The sequence below is a fragment of the Procambarus clarkii genome, chromosome 80, assembly GCF_040958095.1.
Source record: "Procambarus clarkii isolate CNS0578487 chromosome 80, FALCON_Pclarkii_2.0, whole genome shotgun sequence".
Lineage (NCBI taxonomy): Eukaryota > Metazoa > Arthropoda > Malacostraca > Decapoda > Cambaridae > Procambarus > Procambarus clarkii.
This window is the reverse complement of record NC_091229.1, coordinates 17,524,041-17,544,360: the sequence shown is the minus strand read 5'-3', so window position 1 is coordinate 17,544,360 and position 20,320 is coordinate 17,524,041. Positions and strand designations below refer to the sequence as shown.

The window sequence follows — 20,320 nt, the reverse complement described above, 5'->3', positions numbered from 1 at the left end:
AGCCTGCACATGACTGTAGGTGCAGCCTGCACATGACTGTAGGTGCAGCCTGCACATGACTGTAGGGGCAGCCTGCACATGACTGTAGGTGCAGCCTGCACATGACTGTAGTGGCAGCCTGTACATGACTGTAGGTGCAGCCTGCACATGACTGTAGGTGCAGCCTGCACATGACTGTAGGTGCAGCCTGCACATGACTGTAGGTGCAGCCTGCACATGACTGTAGGTGCAGCCTGCACATGACTGTAGGTGCAGCCTGCACATGACTGTAGGTGCAGCCTGCACATGACTGTAGGTGCAGCCTGCACATGACTGCAGGTGCAGCCTGCACATGACTGTAGGTGCAGCCTGCACATGACTGTAGGTGCAGCCTGCACATGACTGCAGGTGCAGCCTGCACATGACTGTAGGTGCAGCCTGCACATGACTGTAGGTGCAGCCTGCACATGACTGTAGGTGCAGCCTGCACATGACTGTAGGTGCAGCCTGCACATGACTGTAGGTGCAGCCTGCACATGACTGTAGGTGCAGCCTGCACATGACTGTAGGTGCAGCCTGCACGTGACTGTAGGTGCAGCCTGCACATGACTGTAGGTGCAGCCTGCACATGACTGTAGGTGCAGCCTGCACATGACTGAAGGTGCAGCCTGCACATGACTGTAGGTGCAGCCTGCACATGACTAAAGCTGCCGCCCAGTTGGGTGGGTGTGGAGCAAGACTAGTAACTGTGACTGATTCACCGCAGATGTAGACTGCCTTTTATAGCGACTTGTTGCTATATAATGCTTTTCATATATATATATATATATATATATATATATATATATATATATATATATATATATATATATATATATATATATATATGAAAAGACTGTGAAAACAGTCTTTTTAATACTTTTTAATACTTTAAGTCCTGATAAGCAATTCATATAAGGTCCTGAAAGGAACAATACTAGTGAGATAACTGTATATTAATGATCTTACTTAAAATGGGCTTTAATTTATCAATTAAAAATGGATCCAAAATGTACAATCCATTAGTAATGTTCATGTTATATGGCTTCGTAATTTGTATTAAAGCAGATTCAACAATGTTCCTATTGAAAATAAATGCTTTTAAAAATTTTTATTGAAGGAAAACTCTCCCAATCAATTCGCTGATATTTTTCTGACGAATGAATAAAGCGTTAGATAACTGGCCATTTTACAGAACATTTATGCTGCAAAAGTGCAGCATAAATTTAATTTATTTTTAAATTTAAATTCCCTTATGTGTAGTGGAAGCGTGTTGAACAGTCTCGGGCCTCTGATGTTGATAGTTCTCTCTCAGAGTACCTGTTGCACCTCTGTTCTTCAACGGGGGTATTCTGCACATCCTGCCATGCCTCCTGGTCTCATGTGCTGTTATTTCTGTGTGCAGGTTTGGGACCAGCCCCTCTACTATTTTCCACGAGTAAATTATTATGTATCTCTCCCGCCTGCGCTCAAGAGAATACAGATTTAGGCTCTTTAGTCGGTCCCAATAGTTTAGATGTTTTACTGAGTGGATTCTATCAGTAAAGGATCTCTGCACGCTCTCCCAGTTATTCGCTGTTTGATTGACTGATACAGATTAATCCACCCAAAAGGTGGCACGGGCGTGAATAGCCCGTAAGTAGAGGCTTTTTGCAGTCATTACCAGTACCAATAGCTGATAAGTTACTCGCTGTTTCCTGTTACTTAGACACTGCTTTATCTGCTGGAGCATATCAGAGGCTCACCATAGCCCGTGCTACTTGCCCCGCTCCTGTGCCAGGTAAGTTACGGGCTCGCCATAGCCCGTGCTACTTGGAACTTGTTCCGAGTAGCTGAATCTATAACAACAACTGGAGCATATCAGAGGCTAACCATAGCCCGTGCTACTTGCCCCGCTCCTGTGCCAGGTAAGTTACGGGCTCACCATAGCCCGTGCTACTTGCCCCGCTCCTGTGCCAGGTAAGTTACGGGCTCGCCATAGCCCGTGCTACTTGCCCCGCTCCTGTGCCAGGTAAGTTACGGGCTCGCCATAGCCCGTGCTACTTGCCCCGCTCCTGTGCCAGGTAAGTTACGGGCTCGCCATAGCCCGTGCTACTTGCCCCGTTCCTGTGCCAGGCAAGTTACGGGCTCACCATAGCCCGTGCTACTTGCCCCGCTCCTGTGCCAGGTAAGTTACGGGCTAACCATAGCCCGTGCTACTTGCCCCGCCCCTGTGCCAGGTAAGTTACGGGCTCGCCATAGCCCGTGCTACTTGCCCCGCTCCTGTGCCAGGTAAGTTACGGGCTCGCCATAGCCCGTGCTACTTGCCCCGCTCCTGTGCCAGGTAAGTTACGGGCTCGCCATAGCCCGTGCTACTTGCCCCGCTCCTGTGCCAGGTAAGTTACGGGCTCGCCATAGCCCGTGCTACTTGCCCCGCCCCTGTGCCAGGTAAGTTACGGGCTCACCATAGCCCGTGCTACTTGCCCCGCTCCTGTGCCAGGTAAGTTACGGGCTCACCATAGCCCGTGCTACTTGCCCCGCTCCTGTGCCAGGTAAGTTACGGGCTCACCATAGCCCGTGCTACTTGCCCCGCTCCTGTACCAGGTAAGTTATGGGCTCACCATAGCCCGTGCTACTTGGAACTTGTTCCGAGTAGCTGAATCTATAACAACAACAAGAACAAGAACCGCTGGAGCACCCCACCATTACTCCTGCCTGTTGCTCCAACCAGCTTCTTCATGTATGTCTTCATTCACATATATATTACATACTCAGAAGCTTGTGTACATGTTAGCATGTACTGCACCTTGGGATTGTGCTCTGGGGCTTAGTTATCCTTGATTAGTGCTCGTCCCACTGATTAGTGCTCGTCCCACTGATTAGTGCTCGTCCCACTGATTAGTGCTCGTCCCACTGATTAGTGCTCGTCCCACTGATTAGTGCTCGTCCCACTGATTAGTGCTCGTCCCACTGATTAGTGCTCGTCCCACTGATTAGTGCTCGTCCCACTGATTAGTGCTCGTCCCACTGATTAGTGATTACGTCCCTGCGGCGTAGTGGTGAGACGCTCGCCTGGCGTTTCGCGAGCGCTTTGTCCAGGGTTCGTATCCTGGCCGGGGAGGATTGACTGGGTGCAAATCCTTAACCGTTTTACCCAACTGTAAAGTGGGTACCTGGTTGTTAAACGATTTAGCGGGTCGTATTCCAGGGAACATAGGATTAAGAAACAGGGGGCCAGATTCACGAAGCAGTTACGCAAGCACTGACGAACGTGTACATCTTTCCTCAATCTTTGGCGGCTTTGGTTACATTTATTAAACAGTTTACAAGCGTGAATACTTCCCAATCAACTGTTGTTATTGTTATAAACAGCCTCCTGGTGCTTCGGAGCTCATTAACTGTTTAATAATTGTAAACAAAGTTGCCAAAGATTGAGAAAAGATGGACAGGTTCGTAAGTGCTTGCGTAACTGCTTCGTGAATCTGGCCCCTGCCTGAAACACTATGCTGCCGTACAAGAATGTAACAACTCTTGTATATGTAAAAAAAAAAAAAAAAAAAAAAAAAAAAAAAAAAAAAAAAAAAAAAAAAAAAAAAAAAAAGTCATAGTGGCGGACACGAGGCTAGTTTCAGGGATAGGAATGGGGGGGGGGCTGGGACGGGAGGGAAGGGGGGAGGGGGAAGGGGAAGTTCCCAGGGGGGGGGCTAGACTCCCTGACCTCAGAGTTCCCAGTAACCCATCCCCGCCCCCCCCCACTGTGGTCAACCCCCCCCCCCCCTTCCTAGCCCCACCTTCACAGCTGTTCTGTTAATTGCATAACACACACACACACACACACACACACACACACACACACACACACACACACACACACACACACACACAGGAAGCAGCCCGTAGCAGCTGTAACTCAAAGGTACCTATTTACCGCTAGGTAACAGGGAGCATCAGCGTGAAGGAGAAACTGCCCATCTGTTTCCGCCGGCTGCGGGGATTGAACCCCGGTCCCTAGGTCTACGAGTCTTGAGCGCTGTCTACTCAGCTACCAGCCCCTGGATTTGTCAACCATTTGCCACATTCTGGATTTGTGTGTGTACTCACCTAATTGTGCTTGCGGGGGTTGAGCTCTGGCTCTTTGGTCCCGCCTTTCAACTGTCAATCAACTGATGTACAGATTCCTGAGCCTATTGGGCTCTATCATATCTACACTTGAAACTGTGTATGGAGTCAGCCTCCACCACATCACTGTGTGTGTGTGTGTGTGTGTGTGTGTGTGTGTGTGTGTGTGTGTGTGTGTGTGTGTGTGTGTGTGTGTGTGTGTACTCACCTAGTTGTGTTTGCGGGGGTTGAGCTCTGGCTCTTTGGTCCCGCCTCTCAACCGTCAATCAACAGGTGTACAGATTCCTGAGCCTATCGGGCTCTGTCATATCTACACTTGAAACTGTGTATGGAGTCAGCCTCCACCACATCACCCCCTAATGCATTCCATTTGTCAACCACTCTGACACTAAAAAAGTTCTTTCTAATATCTCTGTGGCTCATTTGGGCACTCAGTTTCCACCTGTGTCCCCTTGTGCGTGTTCCCCTTGTGTTAAATAGACTGTCTTTATCTACCCTATCAATCCCCTTCAGAATCTTGAATGTGGTGATCATGTCCCCCCTAACTCTTCTGTCTTCCAGCGAAGTGAGGTTTAATTCCCGTAGTCTCTCCTCGTAGCTCATACCTCTCAGCTCGGGTACTAGTCTGGTGGCAAACCTTTGAACCTTTTCCAGTTTAGTCTTATCCTTGACTAGATATGGACTCCATGCTGGGGCTGCATACTCCAGGATTGACCTGACACATGTGGTATACAAAGTTCTGAATGATTCTTTACACAAGTTTCTGAATGCCATTCGTATGTTGGCCAGCCTGGCATATGCCGCTGATGTTATCCGCTTGATATGTGCTGCAGGAGACAGGTCTGGCGTGATATGTGTGTGTGTGTGTGTGTGTGTGTGTGTGTGTGTGTGTGTGTGTGTGTGTGTGTGTGTGTGTGTGTGTGTGTGTGTGTGTGAAAAATTTGTTGATTGACAATTGAGAAGCGGGACCAAAGAGCCAGAGTTCAACCCCTGCAAGCACAACTAGGTGAGTAAAACAAGGTGAGTACACACATGGTGTCAGCAAGGCGGAGGGACCACCTGCTACCAGGAACGGCTACGAGAGCTAAACCTCAAGTCCCTGGAAGGCAGAAAGGGGAGACATGATCACCACCTACAAAATTCTCAGAGGAACTGACAGGGTGGACAAAGACAAATTATTCAGCACGGGTGGAACACGAACAAGGGGACTGGTGAGAGTTAGTACTTCGACCTTGAGAGACTCTCAAAAAGCTGAATACCCCCCATAATAAGAGAGAGGATCTCAGAGACACATAACTGCTATCCAACTGAATCTTTAGGCCTGGAGTGCCAGTGAAGTATGGAGGCATTAGGGAACCAACACCTTCAACCTTCGACAGACAATCTCTCATAGATATTGATTTACACACAGGAAAGCTCACTACATTAATGTTCAGGGTCCCTGAGTTCAGGGGCTAGATTCAGGAAGCAGTTTCGCAAGTACTTACGAACGTGTTCATCTTTTTTCAATCTTTGACGGCTTTGGTTACATTTATTAAACAGTTTACAAGCATGAAAATTTGCCAATTAACTGTTGTTATAAACAGCCTCCTGGTGCTTCAGGAGCTCATTAGCTGTTTAATAATTGTAAACAAAGCCGCCAAAGATTGAGAAAAGATGTACAGGTTCGTAAGTGCTTGCGTAACTGCTTCTTGAATCTGGCCCCAGGGGTCTCTGAGTTCAGGGTCCCTTGCCTCCCCCCCCCCTCCCAGTGCGGAGGTTGGCAGTACTGTCGAGTGAATATTCTGATCAAGAAACAGACATGTTGGCGCTAAGACCCGTCCCACTATAACCCGTCCCACTATAACCCGTCCCACTATAACCCGTCCCTCTATAACCCGTCCCTCTATAACTGGCTTTCACTGACGGAAGGTAGGGAACGGGGAACCCCCAGAGTTCGTAGCCTCCCCCTCCCCCCCCAACCCCCAGGCAGGGTATTTTGAAAGACATGGGAGGGGGGGGGGAATAGAGGAGAGGTGCAGGTGTGGCAAAAGTTTAGAGAAATGTGGAATATATGAGTAATGATAGCAGGCGGGCTGTCCGCCTTGCTGACACCATGTGTGTATACACGTACACACACACACTCCCAGCAGTGGTGGTGGTGGTGGTAGAGTACGCGACTGGCAATGTCGGGGTCGCGGGTTCGCGCCCCCCCTCACAGCCCTGGAGAAATATCATAAGTATCTCCATGTTGTCGTGGAGATACACTGACAACAATCACTCCAACTTGGTCCCACGGTTCTACCACAAACAGGCCGTTGAAGGCTTGGTAATTAACCAAACAAAAGTCCTCAGCACTGGGACTGACTGCTACTACTACGCCTTGCCAAACATCACCCAGAAGACGCCAGTTGCCTTTCTGGCCGCGTGAGAATTGCCTTTCTGGCCTTTCACGCCACACACTCACGCATGACGAGAAAAATCTCCGATTGGTCTTTTACTCCACAAGTGGGTTGGTTCTCCCGAGGCAGCGTCTCAGGGGACTTCGACCTCAACCAATGACGGATCTCCCTATCCTGAGCACTCCAGGTACAAACTCTGTGAGCAGGAACTGCGGCATGATCTCCCACACTACATCACCGAATGGCGGGTTATTAGACTTTTCAGACTCGTTGGCATGAGGTATCTGGAGCTTTGCAATTACTTTATTCACTCTCGTGTTCTTGAAGATATCCTCATAATGCACCCAGAGTCTGTCAGTGCAGACTGCCCATCACATGCCTCTGTATCACTAACCATCCTGTGTGATGGGGACTTTTTAGCATTACCTAGTTAACTTTTTGACACACTGTACTGCCCTTCATATAGTCTAGGGCAGCTGCACAACTGCACATGTACCTCATGTATTAATAAAAAAAACTCACCCAATGACCAGCAGATCAAACAGTTGACGGTCCGTGCTCTTCCATCAACCGCTCGAGTGGTTCTCCTGCTCCCTGGCCTCTGGTTTAGCAGTCATGGTCTCGGCTAACAATGTGAGGTCACTGGCCCGCGCGAGTGACCTCACGGTCTGACCAGGAAGACTGTACACAATGACAGGTTCCTTCACCTCTGGATGTGATTGGATCTGGCCCTGAGAGCCGTCGCCTCTCTGTTGTTCTCAACAAAGGCTACTTGAAGAATTTACGCGGAAGGGGGGAGGAGGAAGAAGAGGTGTCATCACACCTTCCGAATCAGCTTCGTAAAGTCTGCCAAAACTCTCATATGATTGCCATATTGCCATTATTTGCACATACCTGCCAGAATTACCTCTACGTCCTGGTCTCTTGTTGCTACCGCCAGTAATGTGGCAACAATGGACGTCCTATAAAGAAAACGAAGGTCTTCCGAGCTAGTATGACCAAAGAGCGGCGGGTTTCCCACACTTACGCTCTTCACGGAAGGGAGAGTGTGTTGCTATCTTGAGGTTATCTTGAGATGATTTCGAGGCTTTAGTGTCCCCGCGGCCCGGTCCTCGACCAGGCCTCCACCCCCAGGAAGCAGCCCGTGACAGCTGACTAACACCCAGGTACCTATTTTACTGCTAGGTAACAGGGGCATAGGATGAAAGAAACAGACAGCCTGCCTCAATTACCTACACGAGTTAATACAAGTAGTTCTATAAGTTCTACGGTCCTACAAGAAGAACAAGCAGTTGACAGCCTTACTGTGTAGACTTGGAGCCACGTGGCTCAGGAGGGTATGGCCTTATCTTGGGCCATGGTTCCCCAAGATGCTATAGCGAGGAGTGTCTCAGTGTTGCCACCATTCGCCTATTAGAAACAGGCCTATCGTGGATGCTGAATTCTGATTGGTCCTGAGTCATCGTAGCTAAGAAAGTCGTTAAGACACTCTGAAACAGGTGCCACGAGTAGCATTACCGGCAGGTGTTAGTCATTCAAGGGTAAACAACACTATTGGGATTATAGAATATCTGGGTGTCACCTGACACCAGCCCCGTGTCACCTGACTCCGGCCCCGTGTCTCCTGACACCAGCCCCGTGTCTCCTGACACCAGCCCCGTGTCACCTGACACCAGCCCCGTGTCACCTGACACCAGCCCCGTGTCTCCTGACACCAGCCCCGTGTCACCTGACACCAGCCCCGTGTCACCTGACACCAGCCCCGTGTCACCTGACACCAGCCCCGTGTCTCCTGACACCAGCCCCGTGTCTCCTGACACCAGCCCCGTGTCACCTGACACCAGCCCCGTGTCACCTGACACCAGCCCCGTGTCTCCTGACACCAGCCCCGTGTCACCTGACTCCAGCCCCGTGTCACCTGACTCCGGCCCTCGTGTCACCTGACACCAGCCCCGTGTCACCTCACACCAGCCCCGTGTCACCTGACACCAGCCCCGTGTCGCCTGACACCAGCCCCGTGTCACCTGACTCTGGCCCCGTGTCACCTGACTCCGGCCCCGTGTCACCTGACTCCGGCCCCGTGTCACCTGACTCCAGCCCCGTGTCACCTGACTCCAGCCCCGTGTCACCTGACTCTGGCCCCGTGTCACCTGACTCCGGCCCCGTGTCACCTGACACCAGCCCCGTGTCACCTGACTCTGGCCCCGTGTCACCTGACTCCGGCCCCGTGTCACCTGACTCCGGCCCCGTGTCACCTGACTCCAGCCCCGTGTCACCTGACTCCAGCCCCGTGTCACCTGACTCTGGCCCCGTGTCACCTGACTCCGGCCCCGTGTCACCTGACTCCGGCCCCGTGTCACCTGACACCAGCCCCGTGTCACCTGACTCCAGCCCCGTGTCACCTGACACCAGCCCCGTGTCACCTGACACCAGCCCCGTGTCACCTGACACCAGCCCCGTGTCACCTGACTCCAGCCCCGTGTCACCTGACACCAGCCCCGTGTCACCTGACACCAGCCCCGTGTCACCTGACACCAGCCCCGTGTCACCTGACACCAGCCCCGTGTCACCTGACACCAGCCCCGTGTCACCTGACACCAGCCCCGTGTCACCTGACTCCAGCCCCGTGTCACCTGACTCCAGCCCCGTGTCACCTGACACCAGCCCCGTGTCACCTGACACCAGCCCCGTGTCACCTGACACCAGCCCCGTGTCACCTGACACCAGCCCCGTGTCACCTGACTCCAGCCCCGTGTCACCTGACTCCAGCCCCGTGTCACCTGACTCCAGCCCCGTGTCACCTGACACCAGCCCCGTGTCACCTGACACCAGCCCCGTGTCACCTGACACCAGCCCCGTGTCACCTGACTCCGGCCCCGTGTCACCTGACACCGGCCCCGTGTCACCTGACTCCGGCCCCGTGTCACCTGACTCCGGCCCCGTGTCACCTGACTCCGGCCCCGTGTCACCTGACTCCAGCCCCGTGGCACCTGACACCAGCCCCGTGTCACCTGACACCGGCCCCGTGTCACCTGACACCAGCCCCGTGTCACCTGACACCGGCCCCGTGTCACCTGACACCAGCCCCGTGTCACCTGACACCAGCCCCGTGTCACCTGACACCAGCCCCGTGTCACCTGACACCAGCCCCGTGTCACCTGACACCAGCCCCGTGTCACCTGACACCAGCCCCGTGTCACCTGACACCAGCCCCGTGTCACCTCACATTTTCACCACATTTTATATTCGTGGGTTAGGAGGGAGGCTTGGGTTTGTGCATTTTAGCACCCTAGTACCCCTTCTTTCGCCCGTTGTGGCAAGTTAAGAGAGCAGGCCGCTCCATCACTACCCAGCCCGTCCTCTCGAGTTGTCACAAAGTCACAAAAATCATGTCCTAAATTGCCCGAACCTACCCTAACCTAACCGACGGACCCACGTAAAGAAAACGGGGTTGTTTGTGAGCCGGTGAGTTCAAGGACAGCAGTCAAAATAGTTTGTGAGTCCGCAGCTTTGGTACGTATTCTGGGACGCCATTTCTTATTTATTATCACTTCCAATATTATCTTCTAAGGGAGAATACATTCCACTTCGATTCCGTGGTGTGTATATGTATATTTTCATGTGTTGCGTCCATGTGTATGTGTATTTTCATGTATCTGTTTATGTTCCAGAGTACCATGATTGTAGCCTGTGTGTGTGTCCCCCACAATCTTCTTCACTGATAGCCTGAAGCAGCACTGATAAGAGGAGAAGCATCTTCAGAGTAGGAAACTGTTCTGTGTGAACAGGTTGAACTCTGTGTAGGATCACTTGATTGTTTCAAGCGTAGGTTAGACGCAGGATCACTTGATTGTTTCAAGCGTAGGTTAGACGCAGGATCACTTGATTGTTTCAAGCGTAGGTTAGACGCAGGATCACTTGATTGTTTCAAGCGTAGGTTAGACGCAGGATCTTATCTTGAGGTTATCTTGAGATGATTTCGGGGTTTAGTGTCCCCGCGGCCCGGTCCTCGACCAGGCCTCCACCCCCAGGAAGCAGCCGGTGACAGCTGACTAACACCCATGTACCTATTTTACTGTTAGGTAACAGGGGCATAGGGTGAAAGAAACTCTGCCCATTGTTTCTCGCCGGCGCCTGGGATCGAACCCAGGACCACAAGATCACAAGTCCCGCGTGCTGTCAGCTCGGCCGACCGGCTCCCTTGATTGTTTCAAGCGAAGGTTAGACCTATATATGAATGAGTTTAATTGGCTATAAATAGGAGAAGCCTCGTATGGGCCAATAATAATTAAGCCTTCTGCAGTTTCCTTGATTCTTAAGTTCTTTTATACAGACGTACTTACCTATCTGTAAGACTATTTAGCCTAATAACATGTCAATAAGTAATACAATTTCACATTTATTTATACGTAATTAAATATTATAAATAAAAATGTGTTAATCACCCAAACTTTACATAACCTCTTTGCTCCCTACTTGCCCTACGATCCTTCATATCCCATATGAAGGACCCAAAGCAATTCAATTTCTTTCTTTATTATGCACCCCATACCCATCCCGTGGGCGGTGGTGTAAAGGATTACAGAGGCACATAATCGGTTCAGGAACTGAACCCTCTAGTTCGTTTAGCTTAGCAAGTAACAATCTTTTGACGCTAGTTACAAAATTATTAATGTTCAACCCAAAATGTTGAGGCAAACCCAACTACCCACGATAACCATACAGGTTTATTACGTGTTGCGAGACCCGTAAGAGCTGCGTTGATCATTGTACTTAGCTGCGTTGATCATTGTACTTAGCTGCGTTGATCATTGTACTTAGCTGCGTTGATCATTGTGCTTAGCTGCGTTGATCATTGTACTTAGCTGCGTTGATCATTGTACTTAGTGCATGATGTACCCGGGTTGAATCGCGAATAAAGGCGGGAACAACGAAGCAGTTACGCAAGCACTTACGAACCTGTACATCTTTTCTCAATCTTTGGCGGCTTTGTTTCCAATTATTAAACAGCTAATGAACTCCGAAGCACCAGGAGGCTGTTTATAACAATAACAACAGTTGATTGGGAAGTTTTCATGCTTGTAAACTGTTTAATAAATGTAACCAGGGCCGCCAAAGATTGAGGAAAGATGTACACGTTCTTAAGTATTTGCGTAACTGCTTCGTGAATCTGGCCCCCTGGGTCTTTGTGTAGGCGAATCTATCTTGATAGATCGTGAGGAGTTCAACGCTGCAAGCCGGTGTTGCCATCCGGTGTTTAAGACAAGGAGGGGGTAGAAATAGCCTAAGCTACTCTAACCTTTTGAGACGTATTCTATTGTCTCAATAAACGCACTTGAACTCTCCCACACATCGCGATGTTCCTCTCGGGTTCAGTCAGGTGGAACTTCCCGCCAAACACAGCGAAACTACGACGTTGGTACAACGTTCCAACAAGTTTTAACCTCTCCTAACCAGTAATAACAACCAATATAGCACGTTGTAACAACGTTCTAATACGTCATAAACACGTTAAGCCAAAATGTAACAACTTTATTACAAGTTGTAACAAGCGGAAAATAGAGACAGTTTCGGTTTGTATTTCCAGGGTTGTAAACAGACAAGCATGTGGTTTACTGATGTAAACTGTGGCAAGATATTGTGTTCTAACAGTTACAGCCTCGCTCCTGTGCCAGGTAAGACCTCTACGGGCTCACCATAGGCCGTGCTACTTAGAACTTTTTGTTCCCAGTACCTGAATCTTAAACAACAACAACAACAACATTGTGTTCTAAGGGGAAGGGAAAAAATAGATTAGCACCACCACCACCTTCCTTGTCCGTGTACCAACCTGCTTTATCCCCTGAGAATATTGTGTATGTGGTGATCATGTCTCACCTGATTTAATCATCCTGTCGTATGAGACTTAATGCCTATAGTCCTTTCAAGACAACATAAAAAATGATTCTCAACAGACTTATATGTTACAAAGGAACAGGATCCTTCTTATCCAAGGGATAGGTTGGGGGGGGGGGGGGGGGTAGGATGGTAATAGGCGACTTGTTAATGGTTATCAGTGAGGTGGTGTTATGATGATGATGATGATGATGATGATGATGATGATAGAGAGAGAGAGAGAGAGAGAGAGAGAGAGAGAGAGAGAGAGAGAGAGAGAGAGAGAGAGAGAGAGAGTGTGTTAGAAGGTGGGGGTTGACAAGATGGGGGGGGGGGGGTTAAGGGGAAGGGTTAAGGGGGGTTAAGGGGTAGGGGGTGTGTAGCAACCACCCCCTGGCCTCTGACACCCCCGTCACGAGACAGGTTCCAAGAACCTCCGTCACCAAACTTCCCGGAAACAGGTCTGGCAAGGCAGGCCAGCTTTGTGTCAGCGCCAGGGATTGTTGGCGAGGCAAGATATTAAGCCCCCCCTGAGGAGGGGGGCGACCCGCGGGGGGCGACCCCGCCCAGTGGGCCTACCCCACACGCGGCGCCGCGGCCTCTCGTCCTCCAAGGAACGGTGGAAGGAGGCCGCTGCTAGATCACCACAGGCGCCTCCACAGCACCGCCTAGAGTATGTTGTCTCCTGCCGCTAGGAGCTACAACGTCACCACAGAGCACAGCCCCGCTCCTGTGCCAGGTAAGTCCACTACGGGCTCACCATAGCCCGTGCTACTTTGGAACTTTTGTTCTAAGTAGCTGAATCTAAAACAACAACTTCACCACAGACAGAGGGGTGGGGAGGGTGGCCGGGGGTGCAGGCAGTAACCCCTAACCAGGAAAACAAGGAACTGGCGCCAGTGTGTCCCAGTGTGTGTTGTGTGTGTGTGCCTGGCCGTCCACCTTCCCCACACCACACGCAAGCACGCCAGAATGTTCTTCTAGTCATGCATCTTGAGCCAAGGAACAGTGCACATCTCTCATGATACAGCTAAACTCACTTTTGTCTGACTGTCACCTCCACGTGAGAGACAGTAATAGAATTCACATCAAGGGTAAGTGTGACTGGATGGAAGAAAGTTAGCTTTAAAGTAACGTACACAAACACAGATGACATTACAAATAAAGCAAGTGAACTTTGGGAAAAAGAGTACAAGAAGATAACCAAGATGTAATAGCACTCACTGAAACGAAAATGTCAGGTGTTATAATGAATGCAATGTTTCCCTATGACTGTAATGTAAGATGAGAGAGGAGAAAGGAGGAAGTGCCACTCATCTTGTGAGTGAACATATACTGTTATAGCAGAATGTTCAACCCCTCCCCCCCCAATAGGAAGAAAACCAACTGGGTTGTTCATCATGTCACTTAGGTCTTCCTATGACACAATGGAAGGACCAAAAATAGTAGTGGCATTATATAACCTTCCATTAAATGATGAAACACCAGGCCAGGAGTATGGCAGAAACAACAGGACCTGCCCGAAACGCTGCGCGTACTAGTGGCTTTACAAGATTGTAAACACCATGCTATGTATTCTCACAAACCCAATGTACCTTCTTGTATATAAATAAATAAATAAATAACATGGCAATTTTTACTACAATAGAAATAGAAGTGTACAGAGTAGACTACATCACCCAGGAATATAAGGAAGAAGTTGATATGTTCGTCACAGTCCAAAGGGGAAAAAATATATGCAAAGGAGGAACCTATGGTTTAGTCAGGGATGTTAGGTGGCAAAGCAACTAGGTACAAGGAGAGGCAGAAATAACAGAACACCAGAGAGCAAAGGAATATACCAGAGAATCAGGAATGTGGAGACAGTATGCAAATATAGCAAATCAATTAAAGACCCAAACTGCTTCACAGCCATATCAGGAGAAAAACAACAGTGGAGGAACAGGCAATGAAACTGAGACAAGTAGAGGACATTCTCACTGAGAATGACACGGAGATGTGTGAGGAACTCAGCATGATAATCCAGGTCTTCACAACAGAGAAAGGGGAAGTATATGCACGAAGAGATGGGATATTAAACCAAGCTTCACAGGAGGAATTTTAGAGTACAAGTTGTGAGCTAAGAAAGCATTTCCCGGAACTGACGTGACAAAAGAAAGACATTTGTAACGCATCTCCAACATGGGATGTGCATTGGGTTCAAGGGTGGAGAAAGGCAGGAACAAGGTTACTGAACATTGGGTTCAAGGGTGTAGAAAGGCAGGAACAAGGTTACTGAACATTGGGTTCAAGGGTGGAGAAAGGCAGGAACAAGGTTACTGAACATTGGGTTCAAGGGTATAGAAAGGCAGGAACAAGGTTACTGAACATTGGGTTCAAGGGTGTAGAAAGGCAGGAACAAGGTTACTGAACATTGGGTTCAAGGGTATAGAAAGGCAGGAACAAGGTTACTGAACATTGGGTTCAAGGGTGTAGAAAGGCAGGAACAAGGTTACTGAACATTGGGTTCAAGGATATTAATCATGCCTCGCAGGTTTAATAAAATTATATGACCAAGTGACAAAAATTAGACAAGAAAGAGAAGGACGGGCTGACTGTATATTTGTGGATTGTCACAAAGTCTTTGACACAGTACCCGTAAGAGACAAGTGCATAAGTCGGAGAAGCAGGCATGAGTGAGAGGGAAGGTGCTCCAGCGGACAAGGGAGTACCTAAGCAACAGAAGACAGTGCGTTACTGTGAGGAGTGACATATCGGAGTAGAGAGATGTCGCCAGCGGAGTCCCACAGGGTTCACTTCTCCAACCTGTTCTGTTTCTCCTATATGTAAGCGGTCTTCCAGAAGGAATACACGTATTCCTCTCAATGTTTGCTGCTGCTGCACAAGTTATGAGAAGGATTAAGACAGAGGAAGACAACAGGAGGCTACAAGATGACCTGCACAAACTGAAGGAATGGTCCAACCTCAAGTGGCTACAGTTTACCTCAAGTCTGGTGGCTACAGTTTACCTCAAGTCTGGTGGCTACAGTTTACCTCAAGTCTGGTGGCTACAGTTTACCTCAAGTCTGGTGGCTACAGTTTACCTCAAGTCAATGTAAGTAATGAAACTAAGTGTAGAGAGCCAAATGGGAGATTAAATTGTTCATTAAACGGACAGAGAAGGATCAAGGGGGTTGATATAATAATAATAATAATAATAATAATAATAATTTTTATTTAGGTAAGGTACATACATAAAGAGATTTTACAAAGTTTGTTGGCTTTATAGATAGAGCTAGTACATACAATGCCTAAAGCCACTATTACGCAAAGCGTTTCGGGCAGACACCCGAACCTATCTCCTGAAGCCCACATCAAGAGGATATCATCAGGGACATATGTCAAGTTAAGCACTGTCTTTAGAAATTTGTGTAAGGATTCGTTCAGAACCTTGTATATCACACATGTCAGACCAGTTCTGGAGTATGCAGCTCCAGCGTAGAGTTCATACCGTTTCTATCCAAGCACAAGGTAGAGAAAAATCAAAGGTATGTCACCAGACTAGTCCCAGAACTACCAGGACTGAGTTACGAGGAAAGGGTGGAATTGAGAAATTAAGCAAGCTATGATCACCACCTACAAAATTCTCAAAGGGATTAATTAACAGGGTAGATAGAAACTGACTATTTAACACGGGTGGTACGCGAACAAGGGGACACAGGTGGAAACTGAGTACCCACATGAGCCACAGAGATATTAGAAAGAACTTTTTTAGTGTCAGAGTGGTTGACAAATGGAATGCATTAGGAAGTGATGTGGTGGAGGCTGACTCCATACACAGTTTCAAGTGTAGATATGATAAGAGCCCAGTAGGCTCAGGAACCTGTACACCAGTTGATTGACAGTTGAGAGGCGGGACCAAAGAGCCAGAGCTCAACCCCCGCAAGCACAACTAGGTGAGTACTTGTGAGAGACACAGGACCACATAATCCACATGGGAGACATAATGACCACATAATCCACATGGGAGACACAATGACCACATAATCCACATGGGAGACACAATGACCACATAATCCACATGGGAGACACAATGACTCCTGCTCGCCAGGTTCACACATTGATCACCATTGGCTTAAATTCCCCCACAGTCCCCCCCCCCCAGGGCGCCACATTGATCGATCTGAGAGTCCCCGTGACCCCGTGACTCACAGGGACCCGTGCCCCCTTGACCCCACCCCCCCTCCCCCCAACAGGCACTCCCAAAATCTGGCATTATGTACCCTTTAACAGGCCGGAGTGCCACGTGTGGCCCCCTTGCCCTTCAAGGTTAAGGTGGAGCTGTTGAAGGTTGCTGTGCAGGTGCACTCGCTGGGGAGGGGAGGGGGCTGGGAACCTGCTGGGGGGGGGGCTGGGGGGGCTGGGAACCTGCTGGGGGGGGGGAGTTGGCAGGACTCAAGGAACTTGTAGCAGTTGACATGCACGAATGTGTTGCCAGGCTGTGAGTGGGTGGCCAGGGAGGTGGGAGGGAAAGGGGGGGGGGTGTTAATTACGGTTTACACTACCCATTGGAGCAGAGTATACTTCCTGGTATACTTCCTGGGGTGTATACTGGTACTCAGTTAGTTGTACTCGCCTATTTGTGCCTGCGGGGGTTGAGCTCTGGCTCTTTGGTCCCGCCTCTCAACTATCAATTAACTGGTGTACAGGTTCCTGAGCCTACTGGGCTCTATCATATCTACATTTGAAACTGTGTATGGAGTCAGCCTCCACCACATCACTGCCTAATGCATTCCATCTGTTAACTACTCTGACACTGAAAAAGTTCTTTCTAACGTCCCTGTGGCTCATGTGGGTACTCAGTCTCCACCTGTGTCCCCTTGTTCGCATTCCACTCATCTTAAATAGTTTGTCTTTGTCCACCCTGTTAATTCCTCTGGAATTTTGTAGGTGGTTATCATGTCTCCCCTTACTCTTCTGTCTTCCAGGGACGTGAGGTTTAGCTCCCGTAGCCTTTCCTCGTAGCTCATACCTCTCAGCTCTGGGACTAGTTTGGTGGCATTTATCTGCATCTTCTCTCTGTCTTGTGTTTAACTAAATATGGACTTCAGGCTGGAGCTGCATATTCCAGGATTGGTTTGACATAAGTTGTATACAGGGTCCTGAACGATTCCTTACACTAGTTTCTAAAGGCAATTCTTATGTTGGCCAGTCTAGCATATGCCGCTGATGATATCCTTTTGATGTGGGCCTCTGGGGACAGGTTCGCTGTGATATCAACCCCCAGATCTTTCTCTCTATTTGACTCTTGCAGGATTTCACCTCCCAGATGGTACCTTGTGTTCAGCCTCTTGCTCCCTTCGCCTAATTTCATTACTTTGCACTTTCTTGAGTTAAACTTTAGTAACCATTTTCTAGACCATTCCTCCGGTTTGTCCAGGTCGTCCTGTAGTCTTTGTCTATCTTCATCTGCCTAAATCATTCTCATAATTTTTACATCATCAGCAAACATTGAGAGAAACGATTCGATACCTTCTGGGAGATCATTTACATATATCAGAAACAGTATAGGTCCAAGGACTGAACCCTGCGGGACTCCACTGGTGACGCCTCGCCACTTTGAGACCTCACCCCTTACAGTGACTCGCTGTCTTCTGTTGCTTAGGTACTCCCTTATCCAATGGAGTATCTTCCCTTTCACTCCTGCCAGCATCTCCAGCTTGTGAACTAGTCTCTTGTGTGGTACTGTGTCAAAGGCAATCCAGAAATATGTAGTCTGCCCACCCCTCTCTTTCTTGCCTGGTCGTAGAATTCAATTAATCCTGTGAGGCATGACTTGCCATCCCTGAACCCATGTTGGTGTTGTGTCACAAAGTTCCTTCGTTCCAGATGTTCCACTAGCTTTTTTCGTACAATCTTCTCCATCAGCTTGCATGGTATGCAGGTTAGGGACACTGGCCTGTAGTTCAGTGCTTCCTGTCTATCACCCTTCTTGTATATCGGGACTACATTGGCTGTCTTCCAAATTTCTGGCAGTTCAGCTGTTACCAGTGATTTGTTATACACCATAGAGAGTGGCAGGCACAGTGCTTCTGTTCCTTCCTTTAGTATCCATGGTGAGATTCCGTCTGGGCCTATAGCCTTTGTCACATCAACTCTAGCAAAAGTTTCCTTACATCCCCACTGGTAATCCCAAACTCTTCTAGTAATGTCTAGTTAACTATTGCCTCTCTTATCTCTGGAACCTCTCCTTGCTCTAATGTGAAGACCTCCTGGAATTTCTTATTCAGTTCCTCGCACACTTCCTTGTCATTTGTAGTGAATCTGTCTGCCCCTATCCTCAGTTTCATCACCTGTTCCTTCACTGTTGTTTTTCTCATGTGACTGTGCAGCAACTTGGGTTGAGTCTTTGCCTTGTTTGCTATGTCATTTTCGTATTGTCCTTCTGCCTCTCTTCTCTCCCTGACGTATTCATTCCTGGCACTCTGTTAACCTTCTCTGCTCTCAAGTGTCCTGATATTTCTGTAGTGTCTCCACGTTCCTGTACTTTGTTGCTTAGCTAGCCTATATCTCTGATTAAACCATGGGCTTCTCATCTGCATTTCGCTTTTTCCTTTTGGACTGGGACAAACTTGCCTGCTGCCTCCTTATACTTCTGGGTGATGTGTCCATCATGTCTTGGGCCGTCTTTCCTCTGAGCTTTGTTTCTTATGTTATATCTGTTAGGAACTTTCTTATCTCCACATAGTTTCCCTTTTGAAATGCCAGCCTTTTGTTTTCAGTTCTCTTCCTCGAGTTCATTAACCCTTCTTTGACCAGATTCTCAAACGTCAGTACACTGTGAGCGCTCATTCCTACCGGGGCCTCGAAACCGATTTTCCTTATGTCGGAGTCGTTCAGAGTGAAGACCAGGTCGAGTCTCGCTGGTTCATCGTTTCCTCTCATTCTTGTGGGTTCCCTGATATGCTGGTTTAAAAAGTTTCTTGTCGCCACCTCCATTAGTTTGGCTCTCCATGTATCCTCACCTCCATGCGGTTTCTTGTTCTCCCAGTCTATCCTTCCGTGATTGAAGTCCCCCATGATGAGCAGGTGGGATCTATTTCTACAGGCAGCAGCGGTTGTCCTCTTAATTATAGTGCTAACTGCCATGTTATTTCTGTCACACTCTTGCCTTGGTCTTCTGTTGTTTGGTGGAGGGTTATATATCACTGCTACTACTGCTCTAGGTCCTCCCATCGTCATGGTGCCTGTTATGTAGTCTTTGAATCCCTCGCAGCCTGGGATAGCCATCTCCTTGAAAATTCATTCCTTTCTCATTAGTAAGGCTACTCTGTCTCCTCCCCTACCTTTCCTCTCTTTCCTTATTACAGTGTAGTCCTTGAGAAACACCGCATTCATTATGATTCCTGAGAGATTTGTTTCCATGAGTCCAGTTACATCTGAGTTCACTTCTTGTGCTCTTTACCTAAGTTCACTTGCCTTGCTTGTAATCCTATCTATGTTCGAGTACATCACCTTGAAGCTGACTCTCTTCTGTTCTCAGTTTCGGTTGATTCCCCTGGAGTAGTGAAACAGGGAGGGCCAGGGATGGGAGGGCCTAGGAAGGGGAACCTGGGGTGTGAGTGTGCTGGGAGGATCTGGTATGGAGAGGGTGTATGTGTGTGTATACTCACCTAGTTATACTCACTTAGTTGTGCTTGCAGGGGTTCAGTTTTGGCTCTTTGGTCCCGCCTCTCAACCGTCAATCTACTGGTATACAGATTCCTGAGTTTCTTGAGCTCTATAATATCTACATTTGAAACTGTGTATGGAGTCAGCCTCCACCACATCACTTTGTAGTGCATTCCATTTACTAACTACTCTGACACTGAAACAGTTCTTGCTATGAGAATTTTGTATGTAGTGATCATATCCCCCGAGCTCTTCTGTCTTCCAGCGACGTGAGGTGCAATTCAATCAGCCTTTCCTCG

The 20,320-nt window shown here is 48.7% G+C and overlaps 2 protein-coding genes across 4 annotated transcripts in view; both read right to left on the bottom strand.

Moving 5' to 3' along the window:
- Positions 1-20,320, bottom strand: part of LOC138349498 (protein CREBRF homolog) — a 156,477-nt gene that overhangs the window by 90,625 nt on the left and 45,532 nt on the right. The gene's annotated exons all lie outside the window — the stretch shown is intronic.
- On the bottom strand, positions 8,460-12,387 carry LOC138357906 (autotransporter adhesin BpaC-like). The gene is made up of 2 exons (XM_069315076.1): positions 12,375-12,387; positions 8,460-9,697 (listed from the first exon to the last, which is right to left on the bottom strand). The coding sequence occupies exons 1-2, from the start codon at positions 12,385-12,387 to the stop codon at positions 8,460-8,462; spliced, it is 1,251 nt and encodes a 416-aa protein (XP_069171177.1).